Genomic DNA, 18,166 nt, shown 5'->3' on the forward strand with positions numbered 1-18,166 from the left:
CAGTGACTTGCAGCTAATCAGAAGTTCCTGCTTACCTGCACTAAGAACTATATCTTGTTTAAAGGGTTCTGGGAAACAAACTCAAGAAGTTTGAGTATTGGAGTCCGAATGGTGGAATGAATATATACCACAAGCATAGACCTTATTAATAAGGAATAACAAATAAACACAGGATTCAGGCACAAAAAAAGAAGATGCCAAAACAACAGCAACACAAAACTAAGAGTGCTGAAAATCTGAAAGCAAAGAAAAGTGAAGATACAATAAACTCCCATGAATCAACAACAAGGGAGATCAGAAATACAAAAGGTACAAGAAATACAAAAGGTACAAGAAATGCAAAAAGGAGAAGTCTGAATTCTGATATTCAGTATGATGAAAGACCTCACAGAAAGTATACAGGAAATGGAAGAGAAAACATAGACTTTAAGAAAAAAAAACAGAAATAGGCCTTGAATGAAATGAATAAGTCAATAAATGAATTGAAGACAGCAATAGAAATAGAGTGAGGATTAATATCTAAAATATACAAAAAACTTAAAAGACTTTAAACTAGAAAAACAAAAAACTGGATCATGAACTGGGCAACTAATTGAATAGACACTTCACAAAAGAAGATATACAAATGACCAATAGATATATGAAAAAAATCCTCAACATCACTAGCAATCTTGGAGATGCAAATCAAAACTACTGAGATTCCATCTAACCTCAATAAGAATGAAAGTCATAAAGAAGTTAAATAATAAATGTTGGTGAGGATGTGGAGAAATAGGAACTCTTCTACACTGTTTTGGGAATACAAACTATTTCAGCAGCTATGGAGATCAGCGTGCGGATTTCTTAGAAAACTGGGAATGTATCTACCACATTATCCAGCTATAGCACTATTGGGTATCTTTCCAAAGGGTGTAAAGCCAGAGATCTACAGTCATATATACATACCCATGTTCACAGCAGCACAGTTCATAATAGCCAAATTATGGAACCAACCTAAGTGTCCATAAGCAGATGAATGGATGAAAAATTTATGGAAAATACACACAATGGAATTACACTTAGCAATAAAGAAGAACACAGTTACATCGTGTGCAAGATGAAGTCATGTGAGATTAGCCTTTTACAGAAAGTGAATGGTCATATGTTTCCTCTAATATGTGCAAGCTAGGGTGTAAATAGGTTACCAGAGGGATTCCAGATAATTGAGGAGAAACCTCAGTGGAGCTAGCATGCAATGGTAGGGAAGGAGGAAGACTGAGGTTCATTAATGGAAATACTAACATTGACTATGTGTACACATGTGAATATGTCAATCTTGGGACTCTGCATTGAGAGGGGAAAAATGAGGAGGGGCACCAAGTTCTGTGTGTATATATGTCATTGTCAATATGATTTACATTATGATGTGAGTGTATAATGCACCAATAAAAGCACAAAAAATAGAAATAAGGATGCCCAGTATATCAGTAAAGATGTCTTATTACTTATATATGTGACATAGTAAATTACCACATCTTGTAAATTTAAAATAATACTATTTAAAATTTCATGGTTTCTGTGGGCCAGGGATTGAGAAACAATTTAGATAAATGCCTCAGGGTGTCTAACAGTGCTGCATTTAAGGGGTCAGCTGGGCCTTGTAAACATCTCAAAACTTGATTGCACAAGATTACATCTTCCTACTCACACCCAAATAAAATCCCAATGAGCAAAAATTTACACACACACACTCTCACAGATGCCCGCACATACACTCTAAGAGTAAATATGTTTCTTTCCCCAATCTTTGAAAAAAAATGTCTTTTTATTCAAGATTCAAACCCCAGAAGCCATAGAAGCAGACATATTTGGTTTGAAAATGTGTAAAAATTTCTCTGTAATAAGGATGTCAAAATAAAATAACAAACAAAAGCAAACTTTGAAAATATTTATAATGGACAGCAGAGTAAAAAAGAACCCATTTCTTTAATAAAAAAATCCATTACAAATAAATAAGAAACTTTAAAATTTTGTTAGAATAAGTTGAAAGAGTTCTGGGCCTGGTGGCACCCACTTGTAATCCTCACGCTTGGGAGGCGGAGACAGGAGGAGCCTCACTGGCTTAAGAGACCCTGTTTCCAAATAAAAATATAAAATAGGTCTGGGAGTGTAGCCCGGAGAAGGGTTTCCAGGAACCCCAGTAGCTCACACACACAAAAAGAATAAGTTGAAAGAAGTGAAAATAGTTTATATTTATCATATATCCCACTTAACACAATACTTCTATAATGTTTCCATTTTCACAAAGATTTCATTGACAGTATTCTAAAATGTTAAAATTGCATGGCAAAACATGACTAACCATGCAATTGCCTAAACTGTTAGTATTTCAAACTGATATAATTATCTTTGAATTTAATTTTTAAAGACAACATATGTTTGATATTTGACCAGCAATTCCCCTACTAGAAATATATTTTACAAAAAAGTTTCACTGTTTAACATATCTACAAATTTCCTCACTTCTTCTTTGTTTGTAACTGAGAAGAGCTGAAACAAGTATTTTAATAGTTGACATATTAAATAAACTACAGTATATCCACGTAATGAAATATTATGAAGGTCTTAAAAGTAAGGCCAGTCTTTGTGTGCAGCTAATAGAGTTATTGAAAGTACAATTAAAATCATGTTTAAATGGAGAAAAGAAAAATAAGATAATTAAAAATAAGATAATTCCTAATTACATATATTTAAAAATAATTAGAAAATTTAATTTTGTGTGTGCATGTGTGTGTTCTTCTGAGGAAAAGGATGAATATAGGGTATGAAAAGACTAACTTTTCATTCCATTTGCCCTGTATGGTTTGACTATGTTTTCACTATGAAAATTATAAAATAATATTTGATTAATTACCCTTACCAAATTTTTAAATTTTTATAATTATAACTATATATTGTACTACAATTAAAATTATATAATGGTTTTCTTGAAATGAAGTAAATAATGACATATTCAGTAATTTTGGGAACAAAAATAAGTCATTTTTTTCCAGAGCATGTTTTGTAGAAACATAACCTGGGGAGTAGTTCTAAAAAAGAACAGAAACAGCAATTACAACCATAATAAACTGTACCACTGTCAATCTTGGTACTCTGTACTGGGAGGGAGCAAAATGGGCAAGTGGGGGTGGGGGAAGTACTGTTCACATGTATGTCAATGTCAACAACATGATTTACTTTATGATGTGAGACTATAATGGACCAATAGAGCATACAAAAAAGAAACACACACCACACACACACACATACATACCATACCACAATGGATACTGCTCGTCCATCACAAGTTCTAGTAGCATTATGAGGCTACTAGTCATAGGCAATGTGCTCACAGTAGTCAAAAGTAAAAGGAGAGCGAAAACAACCATTTTATTTATATACTCAATATTGTAACATGAAAAAATCTGAGAACAATATTTAATTAATATCTGAATGTAATTGATGTTAGACCATAAACAAGTTAGTTAAATGATATATGGTTATCCTCTAATCACACTGTGCCTGTGGCTTTACAGTTTTAACTTCTGAAAAATCAAACAGATCCATATCATATGCAGACAATCTCCCTCTGTCAATTCAAAGCCAAATATACATCAATTTCAGGTCATGCATCTCCTACATACTTCCAATTGTACAATAATTAAAATTTTTTATTTTAATTTTAGTATATGTAATCCAATTGTGTTTTTTTTGTGAATTCCACATTTTTTATTTTAAGGACCACTGATCCAGATAAATGGATTAAAATCTAAATTTTCAAAATGGTGATATAATATATTTAGCAAAAGAGAAAACTAAGAATCACAAAAGAGAAGATATCCATTTTTCAATGGGTGTTTTGTATAGCATAGAACTCTGAAAGTAAGTTGGAAAATGAAATATAGATTACAAAAATATCTGCAATTTTTGTGACACTTACATAATTAATATCACTAATATTAATAATAGAAAAAGGACTTCAAGAAAAAACAATAAAAGGCAAAGTCTATTCACACACACAAATAACCAAATAAATCCATACATAAATAAGTAAATAAATAAATAAATAAATAAATGCAGGTAGCCAACAGTATAAAAAAGATCAATCTTACTTGCAGTCTGATAAAAAGTTAAAAATTATATAATCTATTAAACTTGGTCAAAATTTTATGTGCATATAGTTTGGTGTAATTTTAATGCAATATATAAATATTTTAAATATTTTACATGTAGGCATATATTTAACTGCTAAAAGTATTGCTGACAACATAAGTAAATGTCTACTTCATGCTTGGAAATAGAGGCATTAACTGTTGGAAGTATGTCTAAAAATAAAAAGGGCACATAATCTACATCACAGACACCCCACTTATGAGAGTCTAACATCAAGATAAAAGCACCGGTACTTGGAATTTTTTAAAATGCTTCTTGAAATGTAAAATTAAAAAAGAAATAGAATCAACCTGACAGTCCAAATAGGATGATGTCTAAATCCAAGATATGGAATAAAATGGAATATTATGAAATAATATGGAAGGTAATACAGTTATCAAAAGAAATGATCTATATTTTTATTAACTTAAGGTCCAGTTAATGATATGTATGATTATGTTCTCATTTAAAACAGATCCTCTGACAATAGAAAAAATTACATGTTAAGTATCTGTATCTTTAAATAAGCAACTGCCCTCTGTGCACAGAGGTACCTATTTAAAACATCTATAGCTTTGTGCATTTTATTGGAAGCATTGATGAGGTCTGCTCCTCTCAAGCCAACAATGAAACAGGAGATAAACAGAACTGTGGCAGAGCAATGAATCTGTATTGATATTTTTTTTCTCATATCAGAAAACATCTGTGACAAGCATCCAGAATAGGCTTGGCTCAAAGCTGACATAAATATTTCTGATGCACTTGTGCTTCTGCTTCATCAGTCTTTGAATGAATGGGGTTCTGTTCTGAAGGTTTATAGCATCTTGCGGATGTGCATTAAAAAGAAAAAAGGAAGAGGGCACAAAGCCTCTTCTTGTGAGGTTTTCATTTTTAATCAGTAGACTGCTGTTCAGGAATTTTCTAAGAAAGGCAAAAATAAAAGAGATGGGCGATTCAATTAGTCAAAAAGTCATATTCTTATAAACTTAAGATTTCCACCACTGACAAAAATATCTGAGATAATTAGTCTAAAAAGAAAAAAAAGTTTTGCCAGGCATGGTGGCGCAAACTTGTAATCCCAGTACTTGGGAGGTTGAGACAGGAGGATTGCAGGTTAGAAGCCCGTCTCAGCAGCTTAGTGAGGCTTTCAGCAACTTAGTGAGACCCTGTTTCCAAATAAAATATGAAAATAAGTCTGGGAGTATAGCCTGGAGGTAGAAGGCCACTGGGTTCTACCCCGAGTATCACAAAACAAAAAAGTAAGTTTTATTTTGGCTCATCATCACAGAAATTTCAGTCCGTGGTTGCCTGGCCCTGTTGCTTTTGGGTCTGTGTGACAAGGCTCAGAATGGAAGCACATGGCAGAGGAAACTTGTTCATGCATTCACCCAATGGCTTAACTTCCTTCCATGAGGCCACAGTTCTTTAGGGTCTACTGACTTCCCAAAGCACCTTTCTGGCATCTTTAACACAAGGCCCTTTAGTGGACATTCCAGATCCAGAGTATATTATAACGTTATGACACATGCCACTGATTGACCAATAAACATATCAGAAATAATAAAATATGACTCAAAAATGGTATTTGACTCTTTGATGGTATGTTTAAAATTATGTTAAAAACATAGATTTTGAAAGAGACAAAGAGAAGAATAAACAAATTCTGATCAGCAGAATACTAATAAAAGAAGCTAACATTTTTAGCTAACTAAGTTCAAGAATGAACAATTAGAAGTTTCTTTGAAACCTGAATTATCTACTTTAAATCAAACTTATGTAGAGGAGTGGTAATCACAGAATTCTTATTTAATGGATGTCTTACGGTTTAAAATTCCAATGATGAATACGGCCTATAGATATATGTTTAGTCAGATTGAGTTTCTCATCTATTTATATATGTAGTGTGCAACTACAATTATTTACACCAAAATGACAAACATAACTTTTATTTTCTTAGGAGAGTACTTTACAGGTTCTTTGCCATCCACTTACTTTGATTTCCTAAGATAAACTATTATAATATGAAAGCTCAGTGAATATTATAATCATGATGCAAAACATCAGTAAGAAAAGCAGCCTATTTTATTCCCATGAATTTTGGTAGTATTATGTTATTAAAGTGAAATTTAGAAACTGACTCAAATTATTGTTTTTCATATTTAATGAGTTATTCTTGCCAGGAACATAGTTTGTTGTTATTGTTGTTATGTAGCTTTATAGGACACTCAGACCTCAAGGTTGTTTACTCACAGCAGAGAACTCTATCCTGATTATGAGAGTTAAAATGCCCTCATTCCTTAGAGTCAAATAGTAGACTAAAAAGAATTTGATCACAAGGCAGTCAGCTTGCTCCCTTTGCCTATAGAAGTAGGTTATTTTAAATAAACTTAGGTTAAACTGGGCATGGTGGTGCACACTTGTAATCCCAGCACTGGGGAGGCTGAGATTGGAGGATCGCGATTCGCGGACAGACTCAGCTACTTAGTAAGGCCCTTTGCAATGCAGTGAGACCGGTTTCAAAATAAAGAATTAAATTGGCTTAGGTTTTCCTCAATTATAATAATCGCATCTATTCATGAGAATTCCACTGTGTTCTCCTGTGTTCTATTAATTAGCAAACTAATAACCCTGTCTGGCCATTGCTATGTTGTTTTATTGCTCTTGTATATATCAAGATTTTGTTGAGGCCAAAAGAAAATATTTTTATTTCTTTCATGATGCTTATTTCTGGGATGAGAAAAGGCAAAATAATATTCAAGAAATTGTGAAATGTTTTCTCGTATACTAAGTAGATATATTACCTCAATTTCCTATTAGTATGAATTGGACCTACATGTAGAATGTTGGCTCACCACTTTTTTGTGTGTGTGGTATTGGGGTTCCTGGAAACCCTTCTATCTCCGGGCTTCTCTCCCAGACACCTATTTTTTAAATATATTTTTTATTTGGAAACAGGGTCTCTTAAGCCAGCGAGTCTGGCTTCGAAACTGTGCGATCCTCCTGTCTCCACCTCCCAAGCGCAGGGATTACAAGCCCGGCTGACTCACCACTTTTTAAGAAGTCTTGGATCCCTTCTAGAGCCATAGTTCCAGGTTTCAACACCACTATAGTATGAGCTTCGCGTAGGCCCTGGTTTTCTGGCTGAGCACTTATGAACCTGAGCCAATCCTTTAACCTCTTAGTGTCTCACGTTTGCCTTCATAACATTAATGTCATAAGCCTTAAGCTGCCTCTAAGAAAATTAAAACCAATGGCACATATAAAGTAATTGGTGTTCAGTAAACATTATTTCACATGGTTCTACATATGCCATCTTATTAAATGCTCACAATGAATTTGTAAAAGAGCTATTATAAATCTAGTCTCCTAAGTAAAGAAAGCAAAAGTGGCAGAGCCAGGCTGGATCAGATGGATCCAGTGAGCTTTCAAACCAGCACAGAGGATAGTTTAAGAAAGACAAAAGAAAGAAATAATTAAAAAAAAAAAACCTTCAACAGATGAATACAAATTGTTAACATGTTCAATCAGTAAGACAGTAGCATTCATCTTCAAATTTTTCTTTCTGATTACAAAGATAAGCTATCTAGCTATCTACACAACTCCAGCAGACCCAATGTCCACTTTCTTAATAATAGCTTATAGTATATAATATTGCAATATCTTAAAGTAAAATTTACAGATAAATTATTTATACCCATGAACTAAAAAAATAAATCCCTCTACGTTACCCCACTGAAATACAAAGAAAAAATGATAGAATAGTAATTTTATAAAATATGTCCTGTTTCAGTATAGACTGCTCTGACACAACACTAATAGAAACCATAAAGAATGGTATTATATGCAGAATCACTGGAATTGTGACAGCCACAGAAGCAAAATCACAGAAGCTTGTTTAACCCAATGCATGCAACACTAGCTTTTCTCAAAGTCCAACAATTCTACCTTACTAGCTTTTACTTTTTAATTAAAAATTTATTTTTTAAGAACACTATAGACTCACATGATGTTTTAAAAAATAATACTGTGAAATCTCCTGTTCCTTCTGATAGATTCTCTTTCCCCTAACATTAGAATGCTTCTCTACTCATTTCTTTCAGGCCTTTGCTTAAATGCTCTTTCCAACCAGCATTACTTTGACCAGATGCTTGAAACTGCAAACAGCACCCAACCCACCACTGGACAGGCAGTACTGATAGTCTTTAATTTCCTGGTTTAATTTTTCCATAGCACTTTTCCTCTTCTAATAAATCACATAATTCTCTAGCATGATTACACTTTATTGTCTCTTTTCCCATTAAAAGTATAAGCTTTTGTTTGTGTAGTTCACTTAAGTATCCTGAGTATTTTGGCCACTTACTGACACATATAAAGCACACAATAGATGCCCATTAAATAAAACTGGCTTAGAGGCAGGTAGGTACCTGCCACTACTCATTTAACTTTGTCTTTATGTCTTTCTTCTTGTGTGTAACGTACAAGCTTTGGTTAACACTAGAAAAGAAAAAAAAAAAAAAGCCTCTGCTTCCATAGCTCTGACCTGTTCTTTCTCATCAGTATGCTTTTTTCCAGGATGGCCTTTTTTGACCTTCCTTCAGATCTGTTCTTCCTAATCTGTCCTTCATCAAATATGCTCTTCCCTTTCCCAAAGCCTTCCTCCTTGGGTTGATAAATAATATTGACAAATCGATAAATTAATATTGAACATTAAATACATTTTGATTTACTCATCAAAAAAATGTATAAAGGCACTTTATGACAGAATGTCTTCTGGTGTTAATTCATCTCTAGAATTCTGACTTCTAATCCTAAAAACGTATGATAAAATATTTTAAGAATTTATAAGTACATTGGCCAAGGATTTATATGACACAATCTCTAAAAGCACATTTGCTATTTTTTATACAAAAGATTTTATTTAAATTTAGATAACATTGAACACCTCACTTATACTCTTTAACTACTGGGTATGCATTTAAAAATTTCAACTCTTTCATATACTCCTTTTCTTATTAATATTGAAAGGATATTTAAGAGTCTACTAGCCAGTTCTCAATTAGATATTAATGAAACCGAGGTTCTTTATTTACAAAAGCCTCATCAGTTCTAAAAGTATAGTTATATCCTTATTTTACCAACAAAATATTTAGTTTTCTATATCCCCAAGAATTTCTGCAATAAATCAGAGTCAACATTATTGTAATTCCTAATTATAGTAGGAGTGAGTTAATAAATTACCTGAAATAAACTTAGATCTTGAGTTAATTTGGTTATTTTTGCAGCACCCATTAATTTTAAGTATCCATTAATGAAATAATGAATGATATTGATTGGTTGCTTAAGACTGAAAAATAAAGCAGTCCCTTCAAGGTATTGATTAGTGGTAATCAACTCATGCTAAAGTAATAATCGGTTTTAATACCGAGAAAAAGCTTAAACATAATTCTTTAGTAGTTATTTAAAATTCTCCTTATACTTCCCAGATAAACCCAAGTAATCTACATCTCTCCTCGTTTAAATAAATTATATAATGAAGTTATTTTGCCAAAGTTTAGTTTATTATGAGTGATGCCTGAATATTTTTTAAATTAGCACGTATAAATAACATATTAGATTTTTTAAAGTAAGCTTGTAAGCTAAAAAAAAAAAAAATGTAGGCCAAAAAAAAAAAAATGGTATGAGATGCACAACACAAACGGAAGTAGGAAATTTAGCCAAGGGCTTGAAGTTTCTGTGAAGACTGTTCCTAAATGCTTACTGGCAAGATTATCCAGTTACTATAAGTAACCTAGGTGGCAGCATCTCCTTTTTTAAGGTTTCATTGCTCTCAATCAGACCTGCGGAAAACCCAGGATACGAAAATTCTTTCAGCTACAAATACACAAAACAGAGAGAAACTTTGGAGGAGCGAGTTGATTGGCTACAAAATGAATGACGTAACGCACCCTCGGGCCACTGAGTGTCAGGCTCGGCAGGCCCGGCTCAGTTTCCGCGTTCCCATTGGTCCCTACGGCAAGCGTGCAGGGACAACTCCCGAAGTTGACCTCCAGTTCCGGAACCCAGGGCGAAGATGGCGGCGGCCAGGTGCTGGAGGCTCGTGTCCCGCGGCCGGGGGCCGTCACTGCACACCGCCGCCGAGGCCGCCGCTGCCACGGCTCCAGAAACGACCAGCCCAGATGTCGCGGCGACCCCAGTGGCACGGTACCCGCCGATCGTGGCCTCCCTGAAAGCCAAGAGCCAGGCGGCACGGCGGCGGCGGGTGGAGCGCTGGCAGGCGAAGGTGCACGAGGCCCAGTCGGTGGACGAGAAGCTGAGGATCCTCACCAAGATGCAGTTCATGAAGTACGTGGTCTACCCGCAGACCTTCGCCCTGAACGCCGACCGCTGGTACCAGGGCTTCACCAAGACAGTGTTCTTGTCAGGCCTGCCGCCGCCGCCCGCCGAGGCCGCGCCCGCGCCTGCGCTGGACCTGCAGCCCCTGCGCGCCGCCGCCTGCGACTGCCTCCTGCAGGAGCACTTCTACCTGCGGCGCAAGGGGCGCGCGCCCCTCTACGAGGAGCTGGAGGCCATCGCGTCGCCCTTCCTGGATCAGCTGGTGGCGACCCTCCTGAGTCGGCTCTGCCCGCTCAACCCGGTCCTGGCTGCCTCCGCCCTGGGTGAGCTTCGGGACTCCCCCTGGGACGCTGGAGCCGGGGTGGTACCCGACACTCCCCGGCCAGCTTCCCGCCCTTCTCTGCTTCCTCTCCTCTACCCTTTCGCTTTTAGCTGGTTAGGAATCGGGATATGAGATTCTCGTGACTGCGCTGCCCCCTTACTAACTGTTCAACTTAAGTAGCTACAACGATCCAGGACTTTAGTTCAATTTTAGGAGCTAAAGCTGTCCAAGACTCCAGTCCTCGACTCTGTGTTGATAATGTCCAGCCAAATGGAAGCATAGTGGTTAAGAGGAAGTTAAGAAAGTGACCGACCTGGGGTGACTTTGGACTCTTCAGAAAGCCTTGGGGCCATGTATGAGTTCAGTAACTTCTTTTACATTTGTTCTTATTTTCAAACAGAATTATGGTACTAGTATTTTGTCATAACATTGTGAGGATTAAATGAGATAATAACTAAAATATCTTAACATTTATTCACTACTTAGTATGTATGAGACCATTTGTCAATTTTTTGTGTACCAGGGAATCCTTGCATAGCCATTTTTACTAAGTAGAATGGTTGCCTGATTTTATAAATGAAAAGCGAAAAGGAGGCACATAGAAGCTAAATATATCATATATCTACTCCAAGACGCCATGACTGGGAGGTTTGGTGTTAAAGATTCAGATTCTGTAAACATTTAGCAACTTCTATATAACTGTTCAGTGCAGACAAAAAACAATTAATGTGGACATTAATATAAAATGTGTAATGAGTTAATATGTAAACAATTAATGTAAAATCAGTGTTTCTAATGCATTCACTTTTATGCTACCAATGGGTGACTAATATTGAATTAATGTTATGACAGTGGGTGTGTGTTCAGGTGAACCTTGTAGTTTGAATTACTTCCTCACTTAAGAAGGAGGTGGTATTAAAAGGAATTGTGAAGAACCTTGACTACTCGGGACAACTCATTTTGCCAATATCCATATATCTTCTATATAAAATGGAGATGATTACAACTCCGACTTTTTAACCAAAGTAATTTTGATATATTTTTAATTAGATGAAGTTATTCTTTGTGTGTGTGTGTGTGTGTGTGTGTGTCTGTGTTTCATGTTGTACTAGAGATTGAATCCAGGGGATTCTACCTCTGAGGTGTATCCCCAGTCCAATTTTATTTTGAAACGGAGTCTCATTGTAGTATATGCTGACCTTGAACTTGAGATCCTCCTGTCACAGCCTCCAAGACAGGATCATTCTTAAGTTCTCAATTGCTAAGTTAATATTTTAACAATAATGAAATTTACCTAAATGTTCTAATGAGAAAAATTTGAATATCTTTTGATAGATTGTAAGCGCCCAGTTCACTTTTACTGGTGGCGTGGTGAAGAAATAATTCCTCGAGGTCATCGAAAAGGGCGAATCGATGCTTTGCGATATCAGATCAATGATAAACCACACAACCAGATTCGAATATCTAAGCAACTCCCAGAGGTAAGGATTCATTGTATATGTACTTTTTGACATCTAGTGTAGGAAATGTCATAGGCAGACCAGGTAATGGGTTTGATATCATAAAATGCTTTGGTTAGATCTCTTGCTTTCATGTTTTTTTTTAAGCAACTCACCTAAAAATCTTTATTAGCCTTTTAATTTGGTATGGAGGTCTGCCAAGGTCAAATAATCATTTTATATGAGACGAAGGCATCAGTTTACATGGACATACAGATCTTTTCCTTTTCTCTAAATATCAGCTGATAATAGTTTATGATTGTAATTTACAGTATACTAGCCAGTCAGAAAGGAATTTTACAGTTATGAGCTGGATCATTTTAAATATTTTCAGGTCCTTCGAATGAAAGTATGTTTTGAGTATTGTCCATGCTTCCATGTTAGGGTTTGGCATACATTTTCTATGAAGGCTCAAATAGTAACTATTTCAGGCTGTGTGGGCCATAAGTCTTTCTTGCAACTCTTCAGCTCTTGTCTTATGGCATAAGAGTAATCACAAGCAATATATATAAGTTAATGTAGGTGGCTGTGTTCCAGTAAAACTTTATTTGTAAAAACAGGTACTGGCTAGATTTTGCTCTTCTCTAGATTGACTAGCTCTAATGTGAAAATATGAAATGCTTTGAAATCTGAAATACAGAACATTTAAGATTTTTGGATTAGGGATATTCGGCCTATGAGGTGTATGTGGATATTCTATAATCTGAAGAAGTCTGAAATCTGAAACACTTCTGGTGTCTAGCATTTTGATAATAGGCTACTCACTATATTAGATCTTTTTGCAATAAAAACTTTGTTAAAAAATTTAAAACATTGTGAGTGTGAGTAAAATGGAGAACTATTGTTGCTGTGAATTCAATTTCTTCTGTTTTTCTTTTAAGTTAGTGCCCCTGGATTATTCTGTTCCTATAGAAATCCCTGTTATGAAATGTAAACCAGACAAACTTCCATTATTCAAACGGCAATATGAAAACAATATATTTACTGGTAAGTGTTATTTTTGACATGAATAAATATATTCAAAGTATTAAAGGCAACTTTGGAGTGGTAACTATAATGAAAAATTTATTTTTGATGACTGAGAGGTTAATCCTTGAGCAATATAATTCATAATCTCAAATTACTATAACACGCAAGAAAACTGGAAAGAAATTCTTTCAACTAACCATTTGAAGTTTTATTTATTTCTACTTAATTATCAGTATTACTTTTTTTTTGTGGTAATGGGGATGGAACCCAGGGGCATTCTACCTTCGAGCCACACACCCAGCCCAATTTTTTTTTTAATTATTATTATTCTTTATTTTGAAACAGGATTTCACTGAGTTGCAAAGGGCTTCACAGAGTAGCTGAGGCTGTCCATGAACTGTGATCCTTCTGTCTCAGCCTCTCAAATACTGGGATTATAAGTGTGCACCACCACACCTGGTGTATTTTTTATTTTGAAACAGGGTCTCACTGAGTTGCAAAGGGCCTCATCATGTAGCTGAGGCTGTTCGTGTACTGTGATCCTCCTATCTCAACCTTCCAAATGCTGGGATTACAAACTTCTACTTCTGTACCACCATGCCTAGCTTCAGTATTATTTTAAAAAACAGTTACACTTACTAGGTTTTGTTGATTTGTTATATAGAAAAAGTATTTTTTGCTTTTCCCAAAGTAAAAATGTTTGGGACTGGACTTGGGGCAATGGTTGGCATTTTAGCTGAAGCACCCTGATTGTGCAACACATGGTAATAACCATCAGCAATTCAGAAAGTACTAAGGCCTCATGTCTGCCCTCATGTAGTTTATTCTCATATTTGTACTTCCTTTTTTTATGATTTGAGGAAGATCTTAAGAAAGCTTTATATCAGTCTTTCAGGCCCTTCTCAGACAGTGTTGTCTTTGAAAGTGACTAAGTTGGATTTTTACTTTTTTTTTTTGTTTGTTTGTTTGTTTTGTTACTGGGGGGTAAAACCAAGGGGCTTTCTACTTCCAGGCTACTCTGCAGCCCTATTTTTCATAATTTATTTGGAAACAGGATCTCTTAAGTGGAACTTTTTAAAAAAAACTTCATCAGCTAGGTGTGGTGGTTACATGCTTGTAATCCCAGTACTTGGGAGGCTAAGGCAGGATCTCAGGTTCAAGTCCAGGCTCAGCTACTTAGGCCTTCTACAACTTCGTGAGACTCTGTTTCAAAAATAAAGAATAAAAAATAGGATTGGGGGTGGAACTCAGAGGTGGAATGCCCCTGGTTCCAATTCCCAGTGCTGCAAAAAAAAAAAAAAAAGACTTCACCAATGAAATTAAGAATGTTGGTATTTCAGGAGATAGTCAACCTATTTTCTTTACTTATAAGTGAAATATGAGCATCTAAAAAATTAAGAACAAGAGATGTAATTATTAAATAAAAAGGACGTTTTAAAGTCAAAGTGTATCCTCTTGTGAATATGCCAAGAACAGTAACAAAGTTAATGATGACTGAGGTTTCTGAGAAAATTGAAATAAGAGAGAATTTCATGTAACTTTTGCATATATTATTTCAACTTTGTGTCATATTGTGCTTTATGATACATTTGAGAAACAATTCTATTTATAGTCAAGAAAAGAAATACTTAAACTAAGGTTTGCATATTTTGTGTACTGAGCACAGGATATATAGTGAAGAAACATGTTTGAAGTGAATATTAGAACATATGCTTCAGGTATTCTACATGTTCATTTCATCTGAAATATTTTCATTTTGCTCCTTAGGCTCACAAACAGCAGATCCATACTGTTATGGCCACACCCAGTTTCATCTATTGCCTAACAAATTAAAAAGGGACCGACTTTTGAAACAAAACCGTGCTGACCAAATAGAAGTTGTTTATAGAGCTAACGCCATTGCAAGCCTTTTTGCCTGGACTGGAGCACAAGCTATGTATCAAGGTAAAAACTAACCAGATGACATTATAGTTCTTCAAAGGTACCTGGGACATTTTAAGAATGTCATTATTCAGATTGTTTTTCTTGGGATAGAATGGAGGCTATAGCTTAACAATTTGAAAAATTTTGCATTGATGTAAAATAGCTATCTTTAAAATCCATAATCAAATATTTTACATTTAAAATTTACAGGTAACACTTGGATAGTTTTTTTGTTTTTTGACTATGTTTTTTGTGTATTTTTTTTCTGGTAGTTCTCATTAGCATTTCAAAAACTTGCTAAGTTAACTCTGTAGCTCATAATGGCTTTCAAAAGGCTGAAAAAGATTTGGAGGGTTAAATATTTATATTAAATAACAGCTGTCCTATATAATTTCCTTAAAGGGCATATTCCAGGATTTGGATTAGGACATTGTTTATTCATTCAGTAAATAATGCCTTCTTTTTTTTAAGTGGTCCTGGGGATTGAACCCAGGGCATTTTGTCTCCAAGCTATAACCTCAGCCCTTTTTTTATTTTTTTATTTTAAAGCAGGGTCTCTCTAGATTAGTGAGTTTTGATCTATTGTTAAGGCTGTCCTCAAACTTGTGATCCTTTTGTCTCAGTCTCTCAAGTATTAGGATTATAATTGCATTCCACCATGCCCAGCTTAAATAAGCAACGCTTTTTTTATATAGCAGACACTGTTAGCTTTGGAGATACAGAGTTGAATAAGACATTCTACTCACCTAGACCTTTTAATATAGTGGGAGAGTAAAAGATAATAAGCATGTACTATTTTCAGCTAGTGGTATTAATATGGAGAAAATATACTTTAGTATAAGGGATAAGACAAAATCATTTGAATGGAGTCATTTAGGGGTGATCTCTAAAAAGTGACTTTTGAACTTTTTTTGAACTTTTTTTTTCAACTGGATGTTGGGGAGTTACTTACATACACCCTGGGAGAAGACACTTTGAGGAAAAAGGAATGATCAAGCAATAGTCTGAGGTGGGAATAGGCTTGAAGTATTTAAGGAACATGAAGGCTGATGAAGAAAGAGAGAAGGGGAGAAAGGAATCTGGAGGCTGCATCATATAGAACTTTTATTTATTCATTGAGTCATTCATCTCATACCTCTGGGATTGAACCCAGGGCCTCTTGCCTGCTAAGCAGATGTTCTACCATTGAGCATTTGTGGTAAGTCCCAGCCTTTGCTCTCAGATAGGAATTAGAGCTCAGGATAAGGTGTAGTATCTTATTGCCAAATTTGAAGCGATATAATATGAACTAGATTAGTCCTGGAGAAATTTTAATACAGATTTTCTGTCTCTCTCTCTCTTTCTCTTTTACACACACACACACACACACACACACACACACACACACACACACTGTATTTTCGTCTTTTGTTCACATTTTTGACACATTCCTATAATGAAAAGTTAGAAGAGTAGACAGAATCAGGAAAAAAAAAATAAAGAAGAACTTTGTTGAAGATGTTAAAACGTTACTCTTTATGTGTGAAAAATGAGTACTTTTTTACAGTGGCATTTTTGAGTAATACTCACGGGTTGTCTCCATTAGGGATGATATAAATTAAGTGTGGAAAACTAAGGTTATTGCTTGACATGGCAGTTCTGTTTAAAAGCACTATAACTGTTCACCCTGAAACAGAAATCAGCCAGAAAATTTGAATAAAGGTATAGGGCATCCTGCAGCTTTATGACATAAGACAAAAGGCAAAGTGGCAGTAACTCATGAAAGCAATTTGGAAATATGTAGGAAGATACTGAATTTAAAGACATTGAAAAATGTAGAAAGAATTTTTATTGTTGCTTTTGAGGGTGGGAGTTTGGTAAAATTAAATGGCTGTTGTAGAAATTGGCTTTAAAATGCTGCTGGTATGGGAAAATTTGAACATATTTGTTGGAGTCACTGATTAGTGATGAAGTAACACTAGATGTAGGAGGGATCAGCATAGACTGCTTACTGCACTTCTTAGAGATGATATGAGGTTGAAAGCTATTGAAGACTGAAGTTATTGAAAAGATGAATCATGAGTTTGGGAATACTACAAGAAAGGAAATAATTGATAAAGAATTTGAACATAGGGTTAGGGTGGAGAAGATAAGGAAACTTTGAGAACTTTTGGTTAGTCAAGTATCTGGGTTGTAGGAGGTATGTACTACCCTTTAATGTGTTTGTTTTACTTTTGATAAAATATATTCTGCATGTGAATTTCAGCTTACATTTCTTCTACAGGATTCTGGAGCGAAGCAGATGTTACTCGACCTTTTGTCTCCCAGGGTGTCATCACAGATGGAAAATATTTTTCCTTTTTCTGCTACCAGTTAAATACTTTGGCATTGACTGCACAAGCCGATCAAAATAACCTTCGTAAAAATATATGTTGGGGGACGCAAAGTAAGCCCCTTTATGAGACGATTGAGGATAATGAAGTGAAAGGTTTTAATGATGATGTTCTACTTCAGATAGTTCACTTTCTACTGAATAAACCAAAAGAAGACCAGTCACAGCTGTTGGAAAACTAACAGAAAACTTTATACTTGGGACTTTGAAAACATTTAAATTTCATTGAAGGAACAATAAATGAAATTCTAATGATGCCATTTGTGACTGTCTGTTATTAAGTGCATTGAATTTTGAGACACATATTTTAAAGACATCACATTCAAATTCATCACTGGAATATTTTATTTTAGATAAAGTAGGTTGATTTAAAAGTATGGTGCACGCTTGTAATCCCAGCATTTGGGAGGATAAGACAGGAGAATCACGGTCTCCGACAGCCTCAGCTACTACTTAGTGAGGCCCTTTGCAACTCAGTGAGACCCTGTTTCAAAATAAAGAATAAAAATATACGGCTGAGGGTATAGCTCAGAGGCAGAATGCCCTAGGTTCCATTCCCAGTACGGAAAAAAAAAAAAA

General features: G+C 35.3%; 1 protein-coding gene across 1 annotated transcript; it reads left to right on the top strand.

Annotated features, from left to right (window-relative positions):
- Window positions 1–10,240: 10,240 nt before the first annotated feature.
- On the top strand, window positions 10,241–17,769 carry MRPS30 (mitochondrial ribosomal protein S30; the record flags this gene model as incomplete). Its single annotated transcript, XM_080708006.1, has 5 exons — window positions 10,241–10,826; window positions 12,161–12,306; window positions 13,206–13,311; window positions 15,061–15,237; window positions 17,480–17,769. 5 exons carry the CDS (start codon window positions 10,241–10,243, stop codon window positions 17,767–17,769), a joined length of 1,305 nt encoding a protein of 434 aa, XP_080564132.1.
- Between the last annotated feature and the right edge of the window lie 397 nt (window positions 17,770–18,166).

This window comes from Muscardinus avellanarius (assembly GCF_963383645.1).
Source record: "Muscardinus avellanarius genome assembly, chromosome: 1".
Taxonomy (NCBI): Eukaryota; Metazoa; Chordata; class Mammalia; order Rodentia; family Gliridae; genus Muscardinus; species Muscardinus avellanarius.